This window comes from Lynx canadensis, chromosome A2 (genome assembly GCF_007474595.2).
Source record: "Lynx canadensis isolate LIC74 chromosome A2, mLynCan4.pri.v2, whole genome shotgun sequence".
NCBI classification, from domain to species: domain Eukaryota; kingdom Metazoa; phylum Chordata; class Mammalia; order Carnivora; family Felidae; genus Lynx; species Lynx canadensis.
The window spans coordinates 111,807,296-111,828,139 of record NC_044304.2 but is presented as its reverse complement, the minus strand read 5'-3'; the positions used below and the strand labels follow the sequence as shown (position 1 = coordinate 111,828,139).

Here is a 20,844-nt window from a genome sequence, read left to right as displayed (position 1 = left end):
ATAATATAGAGTGTGTGCGCGTGTTAGAGAAGAGGTCAGTGGTAAAAAAGATAGTTGCAGGGACATTTTTCTTTTTCTTTGGGGTCAGTGGACATAGAGTCAAAGTCACATCTAACCACTCTTCTCCTTATCGAAAAGGGGTTTTCTTAGCACATGTTTGATGACTTTGACTTGACAGGGCTTTTCATGAAACAGGGAACACCAATGCCTGACTTTCCATGTCACTTTGATCAAATTTTAGACCAAAAGACAAAGGTACAGTCTATCTATAGGCCCTTGATCAAACGAAGTTTGTGGATTTGTGTGAGATGGGAGATAGGAGGGGGGAATCTCATTGTACTTGTTTCCTTCCTCCCTGCATGGTAGGTGAAACAGGTGGATTTGCTAAAGTAACTCCATAATGGTGAACATTTTTGTGTAGGCTAGATCACCTTCTCCCCCTTTCAAATCATGCAGATTGTGGATAGCAACCAACAATCAAGACAGGACTTAAAAAAAAAAAAAAACTAAAAAGTAGAAAACAATTTTTTTTTTAAATATTTATTTATTTTTGAGAGAGACAGAGACAGAATGCGAGTGGGTTGGGGCAGAGAGAGAGGGAGATGCAGAATCAGAAGCAGGCTCCAGGCTCTGAGCTGTCAGCACAGAGCGCTATGAGGGGCTCGAACCCATGAGCCGTGAGATCATGGCCTGAGCCGAAGTCGGACGCTCAATGGACTGAGCCACCCAGGCGCCCCTAGAAAACAATTTTCAAAATCAAACAAGCAAATGTCTTACGAGCATGCAAAGGGTTATAAAACTACCCCATATTTATTTCCTACGCTTTGGCTATTTTGAGTCATAGGGGAGTTGCAGTGGTGAAGAAGACAGTTATAATGGTTCCTGCCTTAGTGAGCTTGGAGTCTTTGAAGGAAAGCCAACAGGCAACTGACATAAAATTAACATAAAAACAAGTGCTTGAAGGTAGTAATTTACAAAGATGGGGGACCTAACTAATCCTTATGTGGGGGGCAGGGAGAGGTAGGGTGGTAGTAAACTGCAGAGGAACAGAATGCAGAATCTAAGCTAGAGTTTTCCATATGAGAGAAACTACTGTATTCCCACCAGGTAGCAGAAACCGAGAAAAAGAGAGGGAGCAAGCTAAAAGTGAATGAATATGGGTGGTGACTAGCAGATAATGTAAAATGGGAAGTGTGATAAATCTAACTCCTGGGCTGACAGCAGATCCTAATATGGTCTTGTAAGTAACTTAAGAGCCATATTAAGGAATCTGTATTATCCTTAGAAAAATGGGGCATGCATGGGGACAAGTCATGGTTACATTTTCGTTTCGGAGAAGGTGCTCTGAGTGTCCTCTTGACCATCCACAGGCACTTCTGTAGTTTTGGAAGCGAGAGCGGAGAGAAGTATCCCAATAGACTGATGTTTCCACTTTGGACCCCACAAGCCTTGGGGCTGATTTGATATTTGAGGGTACAAGAGAGGCTCCAAGGTTGACAGCTGGACTGAGCCACTTGGAAAATGCTGGTAAGATTTTCTGAGTTAGTTATTACAGAATGAAGAGAGAAGCGGGATGAGAGAGATGATGGTTTTATTTTCAGATGTATTGTATTTGAGGCATCTGGGCTGCTTTTTAGGATTGAGTTTCCTGCAGAAAATATACTCCCTAAATATATTAAAATTTATTACTGTACTGTCCACGCTTGTAAAATTTTCCAAACCACGTTACTACGGGAAATTATCAAAGCGTGAATCCCTGTTACACCTACATACTAACTCTACCGAGGACGTTCGCGAAAACGTAGGTTTGCCAGCCCTGCCTTGGAGCACGTTCCAATTCGCTCAGGCTCCTAGCTACCCAGTCGAAAGAGCGGTTGCCCTCTGCTGGTCAGAAGTGCGTAATGCATCTGAAGGAGAGAAATTTCCTAGGGGCGTGCCAGCTGGCGGATGACGGAGAAACCCGGCGTCCGGAGATAGGCGGTTTTGCCTGCGTCAGCGGCGCGCGCCGCGGGAAACCTGACAGGCCGCATGGCTGCGGGTTGTTCAGAGGCTCCGCCGCCGAAGGCGGCCTCTGAGGGACCAGTGGCGGGACCGGCCGGCGTCCTGCCCTGCCTAGAGCTGCCAACCTACGCTGCCGCGTGTGCGCTGGTAAATAGCCGCTACTCCTGCCTGGTGGCGGGGCCGCACCGAAGACACATCGCGCTTTCGCCGCGCTACCTTAACAGGAAACGCACCGGTATCCGAGAACAGCTCGATGCGGAACTCCTGCGCTACTCCGAGAGGTATCAGTCTCTCCGTCTTTTCCTCCGCGGAGCGGATAACGCCATAACGTAGCTTGCCCCCCTTTCTTTTAGGCGCGGGGAGGGGGGGGGGTTGCTGGTGGACGTGCTGATGGCGTCGCAGAAAAGGGGTGAACGGGAGAGAACGCGCCGGCCACTCGAGCTTATACTCGAGACGTTATGGAGTTTCCAACTAGCCGAAATTTCCAGTGTGTCCCTAGTCGGGATCTGTTCTTACCGTTTCATGGACGTGAAGGTGACGTGAATTGTGCGGGCGGAGCCGGTGGGGAAGCTTGTTTTAGAACTGGCGTGTATGGGTAAGAATAGATCAGGGGTCTGGAGACCCGGTAAGCCAGTTCTGTGTTTTCCCATTTGACAGTGGGAGTTTCGAATGCATTACTTCAACATATTGTCTCTCATTCTGTAGAAAATTGTACATATTAGTACAGTCTTTTGTTTGTAAACCGTGACGAAGTTTCTGGTTTTTATTTTGGCCCTGGTATTTTCCTTGGGTTCTCTTCTCGTGGGCCTGATCACGGATAAGAGAAGCAATATTTCTGTTTTGTTTTTAAGAGCAGTTTATTAAGTCTTAATTGGAGTGAAAAAAAACTTTGTGGTGCATTTAAGTTAATACATTCAATAGAAACTTGGAGACTCTTGGAGTTGCGAGAGTGGAGGGTCAGAGGGAGGGGGCATATGTACGTTAATACTACTAAAGACTACTTTGTCTCGAAAGCAAGGGTTGTAAAACTAGGGTGAGTGGAATCCCTAGGGATTCCTTGTTGCTCTTAAGGAATTTCATGACCCTCCCTCCTCCCCTCTGGGAAATTTCCTTTCAGTTTTCTTGGGCAAAGTACCCAAAGTGTTCACTTTCTCAAGGGATCCTGAACAGGTTAAGGAATCAAGCAGGTCTAGAATGTACAGCTTACTCCAAACACCTACACCCACTTTTGTGCCTATTTTGTACGTAAGGGACTTGGGATTAAAAAAAAAACAAAAACAAAAAACCAAGATCCCTGTTTGAAGAAACTGTAATCTCTAGTAAAGATACAAATGTAAGCCAGGTAAATCCAATGAAGTGTTAAAATTTGCCAGAAACAAAGTAAGTTATACTGAAAGAGTAGTGAATTTGCTATTAGGACCTTTTTGGAGAACAACTTAATAGGAGAAAGGTTCTTTGTGATGGTAGTATTCAAGGGAAAAGGTGTGGCATAAACAAATGGATAGTAGATATAAAATAGACTGGTTCGGTCAGAGATTTATAAGTACTATATAATTGGAGTAAGGTTTATTTTAGGGGAAGGACATTGTGTGCAGTTGGAGAGAGGAGGGCAAAGACAGCTTGGGGGACAACTCAGGATGACCATTTTGCTTTTTTCCTCCTGTCTACTAGGTTTTTGTTTTTTAACCTTTTTCTGTTTGCTTAAGCAGACTTAGCACTTCATCCTTTCAGTGTGCCCTCCAACTCCGAAACTTGGTGCAGTCCGGAGAGAGTAGTATGAATCCGTGATCTCCGGGACATAATCAGACACACAGTTCAAGAAACCACACTTGGTAGCATTAGCTGATGGCTTAAGGAAGGTGAGACTGTAGACATGGAGACCAACTAAGAGACTGTTACAGTTGTCCAAGAGAAAAATGATAAGAGAGTATGGGTTTGAGAGACTTAAGGATATAAATATGGTCATAAAATCTGGGAAGAGGCAACTGTTTGATGTATTTTACCACTTACTGTAACCAATCAGTGCCTCCACTTGACAGGCTAGGGGGAAGCCACCTGAAGTGTCTCCCGTCAGAGCCCTTATACCAGAGATACAAGGAACCAGTTGAACGGTAATTTTTGTAACCAAACGATATAGTGTGACTATGTGGAGCAGGTTGCACTCTGAGCGGATCAAGACTGCGCACTCTACACCCTCCTCCCCCACCCCCACCATTACTTGTGGGCTGTGGTTAAGACTCTGGCTTACTCAGTGCTGATAAAGCAGCACACATTAACTGTGTATTTCTAAGTAGGGACAGAACATGGAACATACCAACAATTGTAATGTCAGTCAACCACTTATGTATAGTTAGATTTACAGATTTCGGGGCCATCCTATAGAATCAGGAGGACTTGCTTCTCTTTTTGTAAGAAACAAGGAAAAGAGAGTGTTGGAAGGTGGAGGATGCACAATAAAGTATCCCCTAAACTGAGAAGGCACTTTGAGATTAGAAAACGAAGCAGGTGACTCCATACAGTTTACACAGAGTTTTATTCAGGGTAACTTACTGACCCGGGGGATTGGGCAGGTGATGATCCAAGTAGCTGCACAGCTGTTCTTCACAAAGTCTAGACCTCAGTCCACAGATTTTATAGAGTGTGAAGGGATGTGCAGAGGGCACTGTGGTGAGGTCACAGGGTTTAACACTTAACAGACCCTGTGGCACCACATGTACTCCAAATGATGGGGGAGGAGTCAGTTCAGTTAAACAGTTGTCTCATGGCTTTCAGTCAGGCCTATAGTGTGTAAGTAGTCAGGCAGAAAATTATCCAAATAATCAAGGAAATCATTAGAAGTCAGGATCCAGCTTGTATGGTAAACAAGAAACATGCAAGGACAATTACAACTAGAATCTTACACCCATAGAGGTATGTTACTGAAACATAGTTTTTTCCTCACCAAAATCACCCTCGTTTCCATCAACAATAGCCAGAATAAGACTAATATGTTTGTAAAACAAGTCCATTTTTCACAAATTTGGCCCAGATATTTTTGTAAGTACAGCAAGAATAGTAACTGGCCTTACATGTTCTCTCAGATCTTCTTTGCTGGAACTTTTTTTTCATAAGGAATTTCAGATCGAGCTTTTGAAAGCCTTTCAAGGCAAAGAGCCAAACCAAATACTTGCCATCAGACTCGCTTGTAATAACTAAAGAAATGAAATACTCCCTCGCTTTTCGGGGTCCCCCAAATATCCTGAGGTTCCTGAGCCTGCCAGGAAGTGACCTTCCTTACTTAACCTCGTAAGGCTCCAGGAACCTTGTAAGCATGGTACCAGCCAGGCCAGTTATTCTAGGGGGCTTCCTTGGCACCATAAAGTCAACCCTAGTTCCTTAGCTTTCTGGTCATATCTGAGTCTATGCATGTCTTTCTCAAATGTGACATTCTAGTCAAAGCCATGGTAATAGAATCAATTTCTCTAATGGTGACCTGTTACAAGAAATTCTTACTGAATTTATGCAAATAACTTAAGTGCCATGAGGGTAAGAATACTCACCAATGAGTTTGTGAATTCAGGAGGGATCAGGTTGGGGGAAAGATAAAATGTTTTTTAAAATCCCGAAGAGCAAACATTAGATAATCAGTGATGTTTCCAACGAGTCATAAAAACTGTAATAATCTTCCTTGATTCCTTTAGTCATGTTATTAATTCTTGTTCAGTTTGAGTATGGTTTCCCGTTCCCAGAAATTCTTATTTGGCTTAGTTTTATTATCTTAAGGGTATCACAAACCTGTGTTTGTCAAGAGTCCTCTCTATGAATGTCCTTGAAGATGAAACACATTTGTAGGAGTACAAATCAGAACAGTAACTGTAAATAACAAAGGACTCAAAAATGAGCATGGTTAAAGATGTGATGAGAGTTCATTATAGTGTAATGAACATTATAGTTGATAAGGAAATTTGGTTACTTCTGGGATAGACAATACTTCAATACTTAGAATTACAAGTAATGATTATTGGGATTTTGGGATTTCATGGCATTCACTTATGCAGTAGAACCTTAAAAGGTTTCTGACAATGCTTCCCATGTAGTTTAACATACCATAATAAATAAGCCTGATTAGTTAAAAAGACTTAATTTTGAATTTGAATTTTGGGAAATTTGTTAAAAATATCAAAGTTTTAAAGCACATGCTGAATGGTGCGCCTGGGTGGCTCAGTTGGTTAAGTGTCTGACTTTGGCTCAGGTTACGATCTCCGTCAGGTTCCTGAGTTCAAGCCCTGCGTCAGGCTCTGTGCTGACAGCTAAGAGCCTGGAGCGTGCTTTGGATTCCGTGTCTCCCTCTCTCTCTACCCCTCCCTTGCCCATGCTCTGTCTCTCTCTCTCTCTCAAAAATAAATAAACAGGGGTGCCGGGTGGCTCAGTTGGTTAAGCATCCAACTTTGGCTCAGGTCACGGTCTCACGGTTCATGAGGTCGAGCCCTGTGTTGGGCTCTGTTCACAGCTCAGAGCCTGGAGCCTGCTTTGGATTCTGTGTCTCCCTCACTCTCTCTGCCCCTCCCCCTCTCATTCTCTCTCTCTGTCTCTCTCTCTGTCTCTCTCTCTCTCTCAAAAATGAATAAATGATTAAAAATATTTTTTTTAAAGCACACTCTTAAGAAGAAACACAAATCATTAAAAACTTAAAACTTATTTAACCTAGGTGGCAATAAGAGATTCTAAAGGCATATACAGAAGGTTACATAGTTGTTAGCAAAACTTAGCTCTTGTAGTATTGATGAGATTTAAATTTATTAAGTAAAGACCTGATAGCAAACTTTGTATTTTCAGGGCAGATAAAGGAAAAACCTTGTACTTTTTTCTGTCAAAAACAGACCAATATTCCAGGATAATCCTCATTTCAACAGAGAGAAAAACCAAACTCCAATCATGAACCAGTATATTTTTAAAACTCATTAATTCCAGTCTTTGTCCTGACCACACATTCTTTAGCAAAGACTCCTTTTTCACAGACTTTCTACAACTTTTTTTTTTTAAACATTCATATTTTCTCCAGTTTTCCCTTTCTAAACCAGTCTCATTTTAGGTCAAATTCCTTTCTTTTCCCTCAACAAAAATGTATTCCCATTTCTCAGAATTTTCTTAACAAAAACACATATCTTATTTTCCTTGCACACAGAGTGCTTCCTTCATTATTTCCAGTAGTCTTAATGACATTTGTTAGAATTCTTAATGCTTAGAAACTACTTTCTAGTGAAAACTAAATAGTAAGCAATATTAGTTTCAGGTTTACCATAGTGCTTTGAGAGGTCTACATATTACTAAATACTCATCCTGATAAGTTCACTCTTAATTCCCTTTATCTATTTCACCCATCCCCTTCACCTACCTCCCCTGTGGTAACCGTCAGTTCTAAGTAGTTGAGTCTGTTTTTTGGTCTGTCTCTTTTCTTCTTTGTTCATTTGTTTCTCAAATTCTGCATATGAGTGAAATCATATGGTATTTGTCTCTCTCTAACTTATTTCACTTAACGTTATCCCCTCTAGATCTATCCATGTTGTTGCAAGTGGCAAGATTTCATTCTTTTTCATGGCTGAATAATACTCCATTGAGTATATATACCACTTCTTTAACAGTTCACCTATTGGTGAACACTCAGACTACTTGCGTAATTTGGCTGTCATCAGTCATGATGCGGTAAACACATGGGTGCATGTATCTTCTCACATTACTGTTTTTGTATTCTTTGGGTAAACACCCATTGATAGAAATACTAAATCATGTGGTAATTCTGTTTTTAAATTTTTAAGCAACTTCCATACTGTTTTCCACAGTGGCTGCACCAGTTTGATTCTAACAAAGGTGTGTGAGGGTTCCTTTTCTTCCACATCCTTCCCAACACTTGTTTCCTATATTTTTTATTGTGGCCGTTGGGATGACAAGTGTGAAGTGATATGCTACTGTTGGTTTGATTTGCATTACCTTGATGATGAGTGATGTTGAGCATATTTTTATGTGTCTGTTGGCCATCTCTGTATCTTCTTTGGAAAAATGTCTCTTCATACCTTCTTCCCATTTTTTATTTGGATTATTTGTCTTTTTTATGTAAAGTTATATAAATTCTTTATGTATTTTGGATATGAACCCTTCATCTGGTATGCCATTAGCAAATAACTTTTCCCATTCCATAGATTGTCTTTAGTTTTGTTGATTGTTTCCCTTGCTCTGCAGAAGCTTTTTTTTCTTTTTAATATATGAAATTTATTGTCAAATTGGTTTGATACAACACCCAGTGTTCATCCCAAAAGATGCCCTCTTCAATACCCATCACCCACCCTCCCCTCCCTCCCACCCCCCATCAGCCTTCAGTTTATTCTCAGTTTTTAAGAGTCTATTATGCTTTGGCTCTCTCCCACTCTAACCTCTCTTTTTTTTTTTTTTTTTTCCTTCCCCTCCCCAATGGGTTCCTGTTAAGTTTCTCAGGATCCACATAAGAGTGAACACATATGGTATCTGTCTTTCTCTGTATGGCTTATTTTACTTAGCATCACACTTTCCAGTTCCATCCACGTTGCTACAAAGGGCCATATTTCATTCTTTCTCATTGCCACGTAGTACTCCATTGTGTATATAAACCCCAGTTTCTTTATCCATTCATCAGTTGATGGACATTTAGGCTCTTTCATTAATTTGGCTGTTGTTGAGAATGCTGCTATAAACATTGGGGTACAAGTCCCCCTGTGTATCAGTACTCCTGTATCCCTTGGGTAGATTCCTAGCAGTGCTACTTCTTGGTCATAGGATAGGTCTATTTTAAATTTTTGAGGAACCTCCACAATGTTTTCCAGAGTGGCTGCACCAGTTTGCATTCCCACCAACAGTGCAAGAGGGTTCCTGTTTCTCCACGTCTTCTCCAGCATCTATAGTCTCCTGATTTGTTCATTTTGGCCCCTCTGACTGGTGTGAGGTGATATCTGAGTGTGATTTTGATTTGTATTTCCCTGATGAGGAGTGACATTGAGCATCTTGTCATGTGCCTGTTGGCCATCCGGATGTCTTCTTTAGAGAAGTTTTCTGCCCAGTTTTCGGGTGTGAGCTCTTTATAGATTTTGGATACTAGCCCTTTGTCTGATATGTCATTTGCAAATATCTTTTCCCATTCCATTGGTTGCCTTTTAGTTTTGTTGATTGTTTCCTTTGCTGTGCAGAAGCTTTTTATCTTCATGAGGTCCCAATAGTTCATTTTTGCTTTTAATTCCCTTGCCTTTGGGGATGTGTCAAGTAAGAAATTGCTACAGCTGAGATCAGAGAGGTCTTTTCCTGCTTTCTCCTCTAGGGTTTTGATGGTTTCCTGTCTCACATTAAGGTCCTGTATCCATTTTGAGTTTATTTTTGTGAATGGTGTGAGAAAGTGGTCTAGTTTCAACCTTCTGCATGTTGCTGTCCAGTTCTCCCAGCACCATTTGTTAAAGAGACTGTCTTTTTTCCATTGGATATTCTTTCCTGCTTTGTCAAAGATTAGTTGGTCATGCGTTTGTGGGTCTAGTTCTGGGGTTTCTATTCTATTCCATTGGTCTATGTGTCTGCTTTTGTGCCAATATCATGCTGTCTTGATGATTACAGCTTTGTAGTAGAGGCTAAAGTCTGGGATTGTGATGCCTCCTGCTTTGGTCTTCTTCTTCAAAATTACTTTGGCTATTCGGGGCCTTTTGTGGTTCCATATGAATTTTAGAATTGCTTGTTCTAGCTTCGAGAAGAATGCTGATGCAATTTTGATTGGGATTGCATTGAATGTGTAGATAGCTTTGGGTAGTATTGACATTTTGACAATATTTATTCTTCCAACCCATGAGCATGGAATGTTTTTCCATTTCATTATAACTTCTTCAGTTGCCTTCATAAGCTTTCTATAGTTTTCAGCATACAGATCTTGTACATCTTTGGTTAGATTTATTCCTAGGTATTTTATGCCTCTTGGTGCAATTGTGAATGGGATCAGTTTCTTTATTTGTCTTTCTGTTGCTTCATTATTAGTGTATAAGAATGCAACTGATTTCTGTACATTGATTTTGTATCCTGCAACTTTGCTGAATTCATGTATCAGCTCTAGCAGGCTTTTGGTGGAGTCTATCGGGTTTTCCATGTATAATACCATGTCATCTGCAAAAAGTGAAAGCTTAACTTCATCTTTGCCAATTTTGATGCCTTTGATTTCCTTTTGTCGTCTCCTTGCTGATGCTAGAACTTCCAACACTATGTTAAACAACAGCAGTGAGAGTGGACAGCACTGTCGTGTTCCTGATCTCAGGGAAAAAGCTCTCAGTTTTTCCCCATTGAGGATGATGTGAGCTGTGGGCTTTTCATAAATGGCTTTTATGATCTTTAAGTATGTTCCTTCTATCCCGACTTTCTCGAGGGTTTTTGTTAACAAAGGTTGCTAAATTTTGTCAAATGCTTTTTCTGCATCGATTGACAGGGTCATATGGTTCTTATCTTTTCTTTTATTAATGTGATGTATCACGTTGATTGATTTGTGAATGTTGAACCAGCCCTGCATCCCAGGAATGAATCCCACTTGATCATGGTGAATAATTCTTTTTATATGCTGTTGAATTCGATTTGCTAGTATCTTATTGAGAATTTTTGCATCCATATTCATCAGGGATATTGGCCTGTAGTTCCCTTTTTTTACTGGGTCTCTGTCTTGTTTAGGAATCAAAGTAATACTGGCTTCATAGAATGAGTCTGGAAGTTTTCCTTCCCTTTCTATTTTTTGGAATAACTTGAGAAGGATAGGTATTATCTCTGCTTTAAACGTCTGGTAGAACTCCCCTGGAAAGCCATCTGGTCCTGGAGTTTTATTTGTTGGGAGATTTTTGATGACTGATTCAATTTCATTGCTGGTTATGGGTCTGTTCAAGCTTTCTATTTCCTCCTGGTTGAGTTTTGGAAGTGTGTGGGTGTTTAGGAATTTGTCCATTTCTTCCAGGTTGTCCAGTTTGTTAGCATATAATTCTTCATAGTATTCCCTGATAATTGCTTGTATCTCTGAGGGGTTGGTTGTAATAATTCCATTTTCATTCATGATTTTATCTATTTGGGTCATCTTTCTTTTCTTTTTGAGAAGCCTGGCTAGAGGTTTATCAATTTTGTTTATTTTTTCAAAAAACCAACTCTGGTTTCATTGATCTGCTCTACAGTTTTTTTTAGAGAGGACAGCAGAGAATCTATTGCTACAGAGATCAAGGGACTAAGGAACAGACAGGAGGAGCTAAAAAATGCTATAAATGAGCTGCAAAATAAAATGGAGACAACCACAGCTCAGACTGAAGAGGCAGAGGAGAGAATAGGTGAACTAGAAGATAAAATTATGGAAAAAGGAAGCTGAGAAAAAGAGAGATAGGGGCGCCTGGGTGGCGCAGTCGGTTAAGCGTCCGACTTCGGCCAGGTCACGATCTCGCGGTCCGTGAGTTCGAGCCCCGCGTCGGGCTCTGGGCTGATGGCTCAGAGCCTGGAGCCTGTTTCCGATTCTGTGTCTCCCTCTCTCTCTGCCCCTCCCCCGTTCATGCTCTGTCTCTCTCTGTCCCAAAATAAATAAACGTTGAAAAAGAGAGATAAAAAATTCCAGTAGTATGAGGGGAAAATTAGAGAACTAAGTGATGCACTAAAGAGAAATAATCTACGCATAATTGGTATTCCAGAGGAGGAAGACAGAGGGAAAGGTGCTGAAGGTGTACTTGAAGAAATAATAGCTGAGAACTTCCCTGATCTGGGGGAGGAAAAAGGCACTGAAATCCAAGAGGCACATAGAACTCCCTTCAGACGTAACTTGAATCGATCTTCTGCATGACATATCATAATGAAACTGGCAAAATGCAAGGATAAAGAGAAAATTCTGAAAGCAGCTAGGGATAAACATGCTCTAACATATAAGGGGAGACCAATAAGACTCCTGACGGATCTCTCTACTGAAACTTGGCAGGCCAGAAAGGAATGGCAGGAAATCTTCAATGTGATGAACAGAAAAAATATGCAGCCGAGAATCCTTTGTCCAGCAAATCTGTCATTTAGAATAGAAGGAGAGTTAAAGGTCTTCCCAAACAAACAAAAACTAAAGGAATTCGTCACCACTAAACCAGCCCTACAAGAGATCCTAAGGGGGATCCTGTGAGACAAAGTACCAGAGACATCGCTACAAGCACGAAACCTACAGACATCACAATGACTCTAAACCCATATCTTTCTATAATAACACTGAATGTAAATGGACTAAATGCACCAACCAAAAAGACATAGGGTATCCAAATGGATAAAAAACCAAGACCCATCTATTTGCTGTCTACAGGAGACTCATTTTAGACCTGAGGACACCTTCAGATTGAAAGTGAGGGGATGGAGAACTATTTATCATGCTACTGGAAGTCAAAGGAGAGCTGGAGTAGCCATACCTATATCAGACAAACTAGACTTTAATTAAAGGCTGTAACAAGAGATGAAGAAGGGCATTATATAATAATTACAGGGTCTATCCATCAGGAAGAGCTAACAATTATAAATGTCTATATGCCGAATACGGGAGCCCCCAAATATATAAAACAATTACAAACATAAGCAACCTTATTGATAAGAATGTGGTCATTGCAGGGGACTTTAAACACCCCACTTACAACAATGGATAGATCATCTAGACACACGGTCAATAAAGAAACAAGGGCCCTGTATGATACATTGGATCAGATGGACTTGACAGATATATTTAGAACTCTGCATCCCAAAGCAACAGACTATACTTTCTTCTCAAGTGCACATGGAACATTCTCCAAGATAGATCACATACTGGGTCACAAAACAGCCCTTAATAAGTATACAAGAATTGAGATCATACCATGCATACTTTCAGACCACAATGCTATGAAGCTTGAAATCAACCACAGGAAAAAGTCTGGAGAACCTCAAAAAACATGGAGGTTAAAGAACACCCTACTAAAGAATGAATGGGTCAACCAGGCAATTAGAGAAGAAATCAAAAAATATATGGAAACAAACGAAAATGAAAATAAAACAATCCAAACGCTTTGGGATGCAGCGAAGGCAGTCCTGAGAGGAAAATACATTGCTATCCAGGCCTATCTCAAGAAACAAGAAAAATCCCATATACAAAATCTAACAGAACACCTAAAGGAACTAGAAGCAGAACAGCAAAGACAGCCTAAACCCAGCAGAAGAAGAGAAATAATAAAGATCAGAGCAGAAATAAACAATATAGAATGCAGAAGCTTTTGAGTTTGATGTAGTCTCAGTAGTTTATTTTTGCTTTTGTTTGCCTTGCCTTGGGAGACATATCGAGAAAAATGTTGCTAGGGTTGATGCGGGAAAAATGACTCCCTGTGCACTTCTCTAGGATTTTTATGGTTTCAAGTCTCACAATTTGGTCCTTAATCCATTTTGAGTTTGTGTGTATGGTTTAAGATACTGGACCAATTTCATTGTTTCACATGTAGTTGTCTGGTTTTCCCAACACCATTTGTTGAAGAGACTGTTTTTTCCCCATTGTATATTTTTGACTCCTTTATTTAAGATTAATTGACCATATTATCATGGGTTTGTTTCTAGGGTATCTATTCTGTTCCTTTGATCTTATGTGTGTGTTTTTTTGTGCCACTACCATACTGTTTTGATTACTGTAGTTTTGTAGTATAACTTGAAATCTAGGATTGTGGTCCCTCCAGTTGTGTTTTTCTTTTTCAAGATTGCTTTGGCTGTTTGGGGTCATTTGTGATTCCATAGAAATTTTAGAATTGTTTGTTATAGTTCTGTAAAAAATTCTGTTGGGATTTTGATAGGGATTGCATTAAATTTATAGATTGCTTTGGATACTATGGACATTTTAACAATATTGATTCTTTCAGTCTGCGAGCGTGGAATGTCTTTCCACTTGTGTTGGCTTCAATTTCTTTCATCAATGTTTTTAAAAAAAAATTTTTTTTTTAATGTTTATTTTTGATAGAAACAAAGTGCGAGCAGGAGAGGGGCAGAGAGAGAGGGACACAGGATCCGAAGCAAGCTCCAGGCTCTGAGCTGTCAGCACAGAGCCCAATGCAGGGCTCAAACTCACAAACTGTGAGATTATGACCTGAGCCAAAGTTGGACACTTAACCGATTGAACCACCCAGGCTCCCCTTTCACAATGTTTTATAGTCTTCAGAGTACAGGTATTTCATCTCCTTGGTTAAGTTTATTCCTAGTTTATTCATTATTTATGGTGCAATCATAAGTGGGATTGTTTTCTTAATGTCTTTATGTTACTTCATTATTAGCGTATGGAAACAAAACAGATTCTATATATTGATTTTGTATACTGTGACCTTACTGAATTCATTTATCAGTTCTAGTAGGTTTTTGGTGGAGTGTTTCAGGTTTTCTCTATATAGTATCATGTACAAATGGTGAAATTTTTGCCTCTTCCTTACCAATTTGGATGCCTTTTATTTCTTTTCATTGTCTGATTGCTATGGCTAGCACTTCCAGAACAAAGTAGTGATAGCAGACATCTTTGTCTTGTTCCTGATCTTAGTGGGAAAGTTCTTGGTTTTTCACCATTAAGTATGATGTTAGCTGTGGGTTTTTCTTATATGGCCTTTGTTATGTTAAGGTATGTTCCCTCTAACCTACTTTGTTCGGGTTTTTCCTCATGCATGGATGTAGCACTTTGTTAAATGCCTTTTCTACATTATTTGAAATGATAGCATTTTTATCCTTCCTCTTTTTGATGGGGTTATCACACTGACTTGTAAATACTGAATCTTTTGATCATGGTGAATAAATTTTTTAAAAGTACTGATGTATTCACTTTGCTAATATTTTGTTGAGGGATTTTGCATTTTTGTCTTCTTTAAATGTTTGATAGAATTCACCTGTGAAGCCATTTGGTCCTGGCCTTTTGTTTGTTGGGAGTTTTTTAGATTATTCATTCAATTTCATTGCTGGTAATCAATCTGTTCAAATTTTCTACTTCTTTGTTGAGCTTTGGGCAGTTATATGTTTCTAGGAAGTTACCTATTTCTTCTAGGTTGTCTAATTTGTTGGCATACAATTTTACGTAATCTCTTAAAATCTTTTGTATTTCTGTGATGTTGGTATTTCCCTTTCAATTCTGATTTTGTTTGAGTTCTCTTTTTGTCTCTCTCTTGATGAGTGTGGCTAAAGGTTTATCAATTTTGTTGATCCTGTTAATGAACCAGGTCTCGGTTTCATCTGTTCCATTTTTTTTTTTTTTAATTTCTATTTTGTTTGTTTATGCTCTAAACTTTATTATTTCCTTCCTGCTACCAGTTTGGGGTTTTGTTTGTTTTTTTTCTAGCTCCTTTGGGTTTAAGATCAGGTTGTTTGAGATTTTTTTCTTGTTTCTTGAGGTAGGCCTGTATTTCTATAAACTTCTCTCTTAGAACACCTTTTACAGCATCCCAAAAACATTTTGGACCATTGTATTTTCATTTTAATTGATCTCCATGTATTTTTTGATTTCTTTGATTTCTTGGCTGACCCATTCACAGTTTAGTAGCCTCTTATGTAGTTTCCATGCATTTGTGTTCTTTTTAGGTTTTTTCTTGTGGTTGATTTCTACTTTGATAGCATTAAGGTTGGAAAAGATTCATAATATGACTTCAGTCTTTTTTAATTTGTTGAGTCTTGTTTTGTGGGCTAACATATCTCTTTTGGAGAACTCTCCGTGTGCATTTGAAAAGAATGTGTATTCCCTGTTACAGGATTGAATGTTCTGAATAGATCCAAAAGATATATCTGTTCTAATGTGTCATTCAGAGCCACTGCTTTCTTGTTGATTTTCTGTTTGGATAATGGAGGTGGGGTGTTAAAGACCTCTACTATTATCGTATTATTATATTACTATTGATTACTTCCTTTATGTTTGTTATTATGTTTAGTGGTGATGAATTTCTTTCACTTAGGTTGGGAAAGTCTTTATCTCTCCTTTTATTCTGAATGATAGCCTTGCTGGATAGAGTATCCTTGTTGCAGGTTTTCTCTTAACAGCACTTTTAATGTATCAAGCCACTCCCTTCTGGTCTAAAGGGTTTCTGCTGAAAAACCCTCTGTTAGCCTTATGAAGTTTCTTGTGTATAACTTCTTTTCTCTTGCTGCTTTTTAAATTCTCTCTTTATCATTACTTTTTGCCATTTTAATTACTGCGTGTCTTGGTATGGACATCTTTGGTTTGCTTTTGTTACGGGCTCTCTCTGCCTCCTGGATCTGGTTGTCTGTTTCCTTCCCCAGATTCAGAAAGTTTTCAGCTATTACTTCTTTTTGCTCCCTGTGTCTCACTTCTCCTTCTGGGATCCTTATAATGCAAATGTTATTATGCTTGATAGTGTCCTGAGTTCCTTTAATCTATTTTCAGTTTTTATTATCCATTTCACTCCTGTTCCATCTTGATGGCTTTCCATCATGCTTTCCTGTAGATCACTGACCCATTCTATTTTCTCTAGCTGTTATTTATTCCCTGTAGTATAATTTTAATTTTAGTTACTGAGTTCTTCATGTCTAATTGTTTTTTTATGTTTTTTTGAAATATAATTTATTGTCAAATTGGCTTACATACAACACCCAGTGCTCTTCCCAACAAGTGCCCTCCTCAATGCCCATCACCTACTTTCCCCTCTCCCCACCCCCCATCAACCCTCAGTTTATTCTCTGTAATTAAGAGTTTCTTATGGTTTGCCTCCCTCCCTCTCTGTTTGTAACTATTTTTTTCCCCTTCCCTTCCCCCATGGTCTTCTGTTGAGTTTCTCAAGATCCACATTTGAATGAAAACATATGGTATCTGTCTTTCTCTGACTTATTTCACTTAGCATAATACTTCCAGTTCCATCCGTGTTGCTGCAAATGGCATGATTTCATTCCTTGTCATTGCTAAGTAGTATTCCATTGTGTATATAAACCACAACTTCTTTATCCATTCATCAGTTGATGGACATTTGGGTTCTTTCCATAATTTGGCTATTGTTGAAAGTGCTGCTATAAACATTGGGGTACATGTGCCCCGATGCATCAGCACTCCTGTATCCCTTGGGTAAATTCTTAGCAGTGCTATTGCTGGGTCATAGGGTAGTGCTATTTTTATTTTTTTTGAGGAACCTACACACTGTTTTCCAGAGCGGCTGCACCAGTTTGCATTCCTACCAACAGTGCAAGAGGGTTCCCATTTCTCCACATCCTCGGCAGCATCTGTAGTTTCCTGATTTGTTGATTTTAGCCACTCTGACCAGTGTGAGGTGGTATCTCAGTGTGGCTTTGATTTGTATTTTCCTGGTGATGAGTGACATTGAGCATCGTTTCATGTGTCTGTTGGCCTTCTGGATGTCTTCTTTAGAAAAGTGTCTATTCATGTCTTCTGCCTACTTCTTCACTGGATTATATGTTTTTCAGGTGTGGAGTTTGGTGAGTTCTTTATAGATTTTGGATACTAGCCCTTTATCCAATATGCCATTTGCAAATATCTTTTCCCATTCTGTCAACTGCCTTTTAGTTTTGTTGTTTTCTTTGCAGTGCGGAAGCTTTTTATCTTGATGAGGTCCCAATAGTTCATTTTTGCTTTTAATTCCCTTGCCTTTGGAGATGTCTTGAGTAAGAAACTGCTGTGACTGAGGTCAAAGAGGTTGTTGCCTGCCTTCTCCTCCAGGGTTTTGATGATTTCCTGTCGCATATTTAGGTCTTTGATCCATTTTGAGTTTATTTTTGTGTATGGTGTAAGCAGGTGGTCTAGTTTCATTCTTCTGCATGTTGCTTTCCAGTTCTCCCAGCACTATGTGCTAAAGAGACCGTCTTTTTTCCATTGGATCCTCTTTTGCTGCTTTGTCAAAGATTAGTTGGCCACACTTCTGTGGGTCCAATCTGGGTTCTGTATTCTATTCCATTGGTCTATGTATCTTTTTTTGTGCCAATACCATACTGTCTTGATGATTACAGCTTCATAGTAGAGGCTAAAGTCTGGGATTGTGATGCCTCCTGCTTTGGTTGTCTTCTTCAGGATTACTTTGGCTATTCGGGGTCTTTTTTGGTTCCGTACAAATTTTAGGATTGTTTGTTCTAGCTTTGAGAAGAATACCAGTGCAATTTTTATTGGGATTGCATTGAACATGTAAATTGCTTTGGGTAGTATTGACCTTTTAACAATATTTATTCTTTCAGTCCGTGAGCACGGAATGTTTTTCCATTTCTTTGTGTCTTATTCAGTTTCCTTCATAAGCTTTCTATAGTTTTCAACATACAGATCTTTTACATCTTTGGTTAGGTTTATTCCTAGGTATTTTATGGTTCTTGGTGCAATTGTAAATGGGATCAGTTTCTTGATTTCTCTTTCTGTTGCTTCTTATTGGTGTATAAAAATGCAGCCGATTTCCATACGTTGATTTTGTACCCTGTGACTTTGTTGAATTCCTGTATCAGTTCTAGCAGTCTTTTGGTGGGGTCTTTCGGGTTTTCCATGTAGAGTATCATGTCATCTGTGAAAAGTAAAAGTTTGACTTCTTTGCCAGTTTTGATCCCTTTTATTTCATTTTGTTGTCTGATTGCTGATGCTAGGACTTACAACACTATGTTAAACAACAGCAGTGAGAGTGGACATCCCTGTCGTGTTCCTGATCTCTGGGGGAAAGCTCTTAGTTTTTCACCATTGAGGATGATATTAGCTGTGGGCTTTTCATAAATGGCTTTTATGATGTTTAAGTATGTTCCTTCTATCCCAACTTTCTTGAAGGTTTTTATTAAGAAAGGATGCTGTGTTTTGTCAAAATGGTTTTTCTGCATCCATTGACATGATCATACGGTTCTTATCCTTTCTTTTATGAATGTGATGTATCATACTGATTTGTGAATATTGAACCAGCCCTGCAGCCCAGGAATGAATCCCACTTCATAGTGGTGAATAATCCTTTTTTATATGTTGTTGAATGCTATTTGCTAGTATCTTGTTGAGAATTTTTGCATCCATGTTCATCAGGGATATCGGCCTCTAATTCTCCTTTTTTGTGGTGTCTCTGTCTGGTTTGGGAATCAAGGTAATGCTGGCTTCATAGAATAGGTCCAGAAGTTTTCCTTCCGTTTCTATTTTTTGGAATTCCTTGAGAGGGATAGGTATTAACTCTGCTTTAAATGTCTGGTAGAATTCCCCATGGGAAGCCATCTGGCCCAGGACTCTTCTTTGCTGGGAGATTTTTGATAACTGATTCAATTTCATTACTAGTTATGGGTCGGTTCCAATTTTCTATTTCTTCCCATTTTAGTTTTGGTAGTGTATGAGTATGTAGGAATTTGTCCATTTCTTCCAGGTTGTCCAGTTTGTTGGCATGTAATTTTTCATAGTATTCTCTGATAATTTCTTGTATTTCTGAGGGATTGGTTATAATAAATACACTTTCATTCATGATTTTTTCTATTTGGGTCCTCTCTTTTTTTTTGAGAAGCCTGTCTTGAGGTTTATCAATTTTATTTTTTCAAAAAAAAAAACAAAAACAAAAAACTCTTAGTTTCATTGATCTGTTCTACTGTTTTGTTTTGTTTTATTTTGGGGTTTTTTGGGGATTCTATATTTATTTCTCCTCTGATCTTTATTATTTCTCTTATTCTGCTGAGTTTGGAGTGTCTTTGCTGTTCTGCTTCTAGTTCCTTAGGTGTGCTGTTAGATTTTGTATTTGGGATATTTCTTGTTTTTTGAAATAGGCCTGGATTGCAATGTATTTTCCTCTTAGGACTGCCTTTGCTGCATCCCAAAGGGTTTGGATTGTTGTGTTTTCATTTTCATTTGTTTCCACGTATTTTTAAATTTCTTCTTTAATTGCCTGGTTGACCCTTTCATTCCTTAGTAGGATATTCTTTAACCTCCATGCATTTGGAGGTTTTTCCAAACTTTTTCCTATGGTTGATTTCATGTTTCATAGCATTGTGATCTGAAAGTGTGCATGATATGATCTCAGTTCTTTTATATTTATTGAGGGCTGTTTTGTGATTCAAATGTGATCTGTCTTGGAGAATGTTCGATGTGCACTTGAGAAAAAGGTATATTCTGCTTTAGGATGAAAATTTCTAAATATATCTGTCAAGTCCATCTGGTCCAGTGTATTGTTCAGGGCCATTGTTTCTTTATTGATTATCTGCCTAGATGATCTGTCCATTGTTGTAAGTGGAGTATTGAAGTCCCCTGCAGTTACCACATTCTTACCAGTAAGATTGCTTATGTTTGTGATTAATTGTTTCATATATTTGGGTGTTTCCAAATCCGGTGCATAGACATTTATAATTGTTAGCTCTTCTTGATGGATAGACCCCATAATTATTACATAATGCCCTTCTTCATCTCTTGTTACAGCCTTTAATTTAAAATCTAGTTTGTCTGATATAAGTATGGCTACTCCAGCTTTCTTTTGACTTCTAGTAGCATGATAGATGGTTCTCCATCTCCTCACTTTTAATGTGAAGGTGTCCTTGGGTCTAAAATGGGTCTCTTGTAGACAGCAAATAGATGGGTCTGTTTTTTTTTATCCATTCTGATACCCTATGTCTTTTGATTGGACCATTTAGTCCATTTACATGCAGTGTTATTATTGAAAGATACGGGTTTACAGTCCTTGTGTAGGTTATCTGTAGGTTTCATACTTGTAGTGATGTCTCTTGTCCTTTGTGGTCTTTGCAACATTTCACTCACAGAATCCCCCTTAGGATCTCTTATAGGGCTGGTTTATTGGTGATGAATTCTTTCAGTTTTTGTTTGGGAAAATCTTTATCTCTCCTATTCTGAATGACAGGCTTGCTGGATAAAGGATTCTTGGCTGCATATTTTTCCTG

General features: G+C 39.1%; 1 protein-coding gene across 1 annotated transcript in view; it reads left to right on the top strand.

Moving 5' to 3' along the window:
* The first annotated feature begins 2,006 nt into the window (after positions 1-2,006).
* The window catches only part of POLR1F (RNA polymerase I subunit F), a 31,126-nt gene continuing 12,288 nt past the window's right edge, over positions 2,007-20,844 (top strand). Inside the window, exon 1 of the mRNA XM_030308064.2 lies at positions 2,007-2,282. Within this exon, the coding sequence (XP_030163924.1) occupies positions 2,029-2,282 (254 nt within the window). The 5' untranslated portion in view covers positions 2,007-2,028. The remainder of the gene's footprint in view (positions 2,283-20,844) is intronic.